The sequence below is a fragment of the Lemur catta genome, chromosome 2, assembly GCF_020740605.2.
Source record: "Lemur catta isolate mLemCat1 chromosome 2, mLemCat1.pri, whole genome shotgun sequence".
In the NCBI taxonomy this organism is placed as follows: Eukaryota; Metazoa; Chordata; class Mammalia; order Primates; family Lemuridae; genus Lemur; species Lemur catta.
The window spans coordinates 91403753-91407516 of NC_059129.1; the positions used below are offsets into that span (position 1 = coordinate 91403753).

General features: G+C 35.6%; 1 protein-coding gene and 1 pseudogene across 1 annotated transcript; one reads left to right on the plus strand and one right to left on the minus strand.

Annotated features, from left to right (window-relative positions):
- Positions 1 to 254: 254 nt before the first annotated feature.
- On the minus strand, positions 255 to 713 carry LOC123633084 (annotated as a pseudogene).
- A 960-nt stretch (positions 714 to 1673) lies between these two features.
- On the plus strand, positions 1674 to 2783 carry FUT9 (fucosyltransferase 9). The gene has a single exon (XM_045544042.1). It carries the CDS (start codon positions 1674 to 1676, stop codon positions 2751 to 2753), a length of 1080 nt encoding a protein of 359 aa, XP_045399998.1. The 3' UTR covers positions 2754 to 2783.
- Positions 2784 to 3764: the final 981 nt, after the last annotated feature.

Below are 3764 nucleotides of genomic sequence, written 5' to 3' on the forward strand. Positions count from 1 at the left end.
AAAATTTAACAGGTTTATTTATAATTGTTATAAAGTTGAACTGCTGAAACTTGCTCACTGAAACATTTGACTTGCATTAATGCTTCACATCCCTGCATTTATGTTAAAAATTCACACACAAAAATGGAAAAACTGCCAATACCTGATTTCTGTCCTCTATTTTTCCACTCTCAATCATATACTTAGGTACCTTTTGACTCTATAGGGAAAAAAAAAAAATCTAACGTTCAGAACTACCAATAAAATGAAGAGAATTTTTTTTTTTTTGAGAATGAAATCTTTTCCCATCATAGTGGATTCTTAAGCACATTCTCCACGTATGCCGCGTGCTAGCTGGATGTCTTTTGGCATAATTGTCACACGTTTGGCACGGATACCACACAGATTGGTGTCTTCAAAAAGGCCAACCAGATAGGCCTCACTTGCTTCCTGCAATGCACCAATAGCTGCGCTCTGGAAGCGCAGATCTGTTTTGAAATCCTGAGCCATTTCTCGCAGCCATCGCTGGAAAGGAAGTTTGCGAATCAGAAGTTCAGTGGATTTCTGATAACCTCTAATTCACGGAGTGCCACTGTTCCAGGCCTGTAGCGATGAGGCTTCTTCACCCCTCCAGGAGAGGATGCACTCTTGCAAGCGGCTTTTGTAGCGAGTTGCTTCCTGGGTGCTTTAGCACCGGTCGGTTTGGGGGCGGTCTGCTTTGTAGGAGCCATGGTATAAAGACCTCCTTACTTACCCCCTTCTCGTTCTGGGGAGCTCGGAGCGAGAGGCGGCGATGGCCTTTGAGAGTGACCACAGGCGCAGCGGAGGCTGCGAACACCTTGGTATCATTTTTTTCCCCCGGTATCATTTTAATACAAAGATAAACTTTGTTTGTAAAGCCACATAAGTAAGAATGTTGTAACACCAATAGAACATTTGATTTTTACGTCTTGGTAGATATTGAATGTACTAGCAGATTAGTAAAAATAAAGAGAATGGTAAGAAAAAATATGTGAATAAAAAATAAAACAATGAGGTTTTTAAATTTATCAAAATTTACATCAGTGTACTTATTTTTAAAAAAAGGTATCAAATCAAGAGTTGTCATTTTTTTACCACATGACTATCCTGATATAGTTATAAACAATGAAGATAAACTTTTACCAAACAACAAAAACATTTTTCCTTTGAAAAGTTTGGTTCTCTATTGAATTCCATCTGAACTCCAAAGTTATATGAGAGTCTCAATACACTAGTAGATAAGTGATTATGTCACCTGGGAAATGTTCACTAATCTGATGTGCTTTTAGAATACTAAAAATCTTAGTCATGGGTTTGGTGATGACAATCTGTTGTACCCGTTCTACAACCAAATAAAAATAGAAAAGGTAGGAATGGCATTGAAAAAAATGTTCCTTGGCTTGAAGATAGGCTAATACATTTACAACAAATTCTGAATCATTATTTGTAGGAAAGAGTTTATGGGAAACTCTTTTAAAAAGCAGTTTCTTGGCTTCAATGAAAGTTCTGTTTCTCTCTATGGTTTGAAAACACTGAAAAGGAAAATGCAGCTAGTTTTGTGATTAAGTATATTTTAGAATATATCACGTTTATATCAAATTATATGTATGATTATCTCTTCATCCCTGCCCCTACCTACCCCTCTGTCTTTCTCTGTTTCACAGAAAAAAACTATGACATCAACATCCAAAGGAATTCTCCGCCCATTTTTAATCGTCTGCATTATCCTGGGCTGCTTCATGGCATGTCTGCTCATTTACATCAAGCCCACCAACAGCTGGATCTTCAGTCCGATGGAGTCAGCCAGCTCTGTGCTGAAAATGAAAAATTTCTTCTCCACCAAAACTGATTATTTGAATGAAACTACGATTCTGGTGTGGGTGTGGCCATTTGGGCAGACCTTTGACCTTACATCCTGCCAAGCAATGTTCAATATCCAAGGATGCCATCTCACAACAGACCGTTCACTATACAACAAGTCTCATGCAGTTTTGATCCATCACCGAGACATCAGTTGGGATCTGACTAATTTACCTCAACAGGCTAGGCCACCCTTCCAGAAATGGATTTGGATGAATTTGGAATCACCAACTCACACGCCTCAAAAGAGTGGTATTGAGCACTTGTTCAACCTGACTCTGACTTACCGCCGTGACTCAGATATCCAAGTGCCTTATGGCTTCTTGACAGTGAGCACCAACCCCTTCGTGTTTGAAGTGCCAAGCAAAGAGAAGTTGGTGTGCTGGGTTGTAAGTAACTGGAACCCTGAGCATGCCAGGGTCAAGTATTACAATGAGCTAAGCAAAAGCATTGAAATCCATACCTATGGGCAAGCATTTGGAGAATATGTCAATGATAAAAATTTGATTCCTACCATATCCACTTGTAAATTTTATCTTTCCTTTGAAAACTCAATCCACAAAGATTACATCACAGAAAAGCTTTACAATGCTTTTCTGGCTGGCTCTGTACCTGTTGTTCTCGGGCCATCTAGGGAAAACTATGAGAATTATATTCCGGCAGATTCATTCATTCATGTGGAAGATTATAACTCTCCTAGTGAGCTAGCAAAGTATCTGAAGGAAGTCGACAAAAACAATAAGTTATACCTTAGTTACTTTAACTGGAGGAAGGATTTCACTGTAAATCTTCCACGATTTTGGGAATCACATGCATGCTTGGCTTGCGATCATGTGAAAAGGCATCAAGAATATAAGTCTGTTGGTAATTTAGAGAAATGGTTTTGGAATTAAAATTTTTCATCATTTGCACACTTGATAAAATATTTTGAGGAGATATCTTCCAAGTTTTGAGGATAAGAAAAGAAATATAATAATACTCTACCTTTGGGTCACAATTTATTTTTATCACCTTCTCTTGGGTACCATGTATATTTTGGTGGTGATTTTTAAAAGCTCAGCATTAGCAATCATTCCATTTGGTTTTAAATTATCCTGGACATACCTAATTATGTGCACTGAAAAATAATTTATTCTTCACTATCATTTGTAAACATTCTTTATTCATAGTTTTGTATTTGTCCATAATGTAAGTTTGTGATTTGATTATTGCTTCAACACTGATCACCTATTTAATCTATTTCAGAGACAAAGATGCTTATCTTAAAATATAAAAGATTTTCACTATTATAATCTTTAGTTCCAAGTTTCCGTACTGTAACAAAGAAAGAACATACTGCAATTGAGTTCTAACCTCTCTGACTTCAAAGTTGAACAAAGTGTATAACTGTCTCTATTTGATCTATTTTTCACCTGTTTACCACATTTGTGAAGGCAGAATTATTCATGTAGTGAATAAGATGTGAAGCAGAACTGTTCTATTTAGGAATCTATTAGACTTCCCATTTATTTTCATTAAGTTGACTTGCAAATGCAGCTATTTATTCTCACGATCTCTAGTTAAAATTATTTAAGTATTTTTAAATATCCAATTTGTTTTAATTTTCAGTACCTGGAAAATAATCCTAATAACACGTAAGAAAATCTAAGTTCTACAGTTCTCTTCCTGACACTGATAATACTCATTGTTATAATAAAACAAAAAATTTCCTCAAATAACAAAGAGAAAGGATATGTATAAATATAAATATATTTATAAATCACATCATTTATGAATAGTTTTTAATTACTTATCAATTTAAAATATTTTTTCTGATGCTCCAATATCTGAAACAGTTTTATTTTATCATATGGACAAATAAATAGACATAGCATTTAAGTCATCATTATCATTTGATTTAGGTC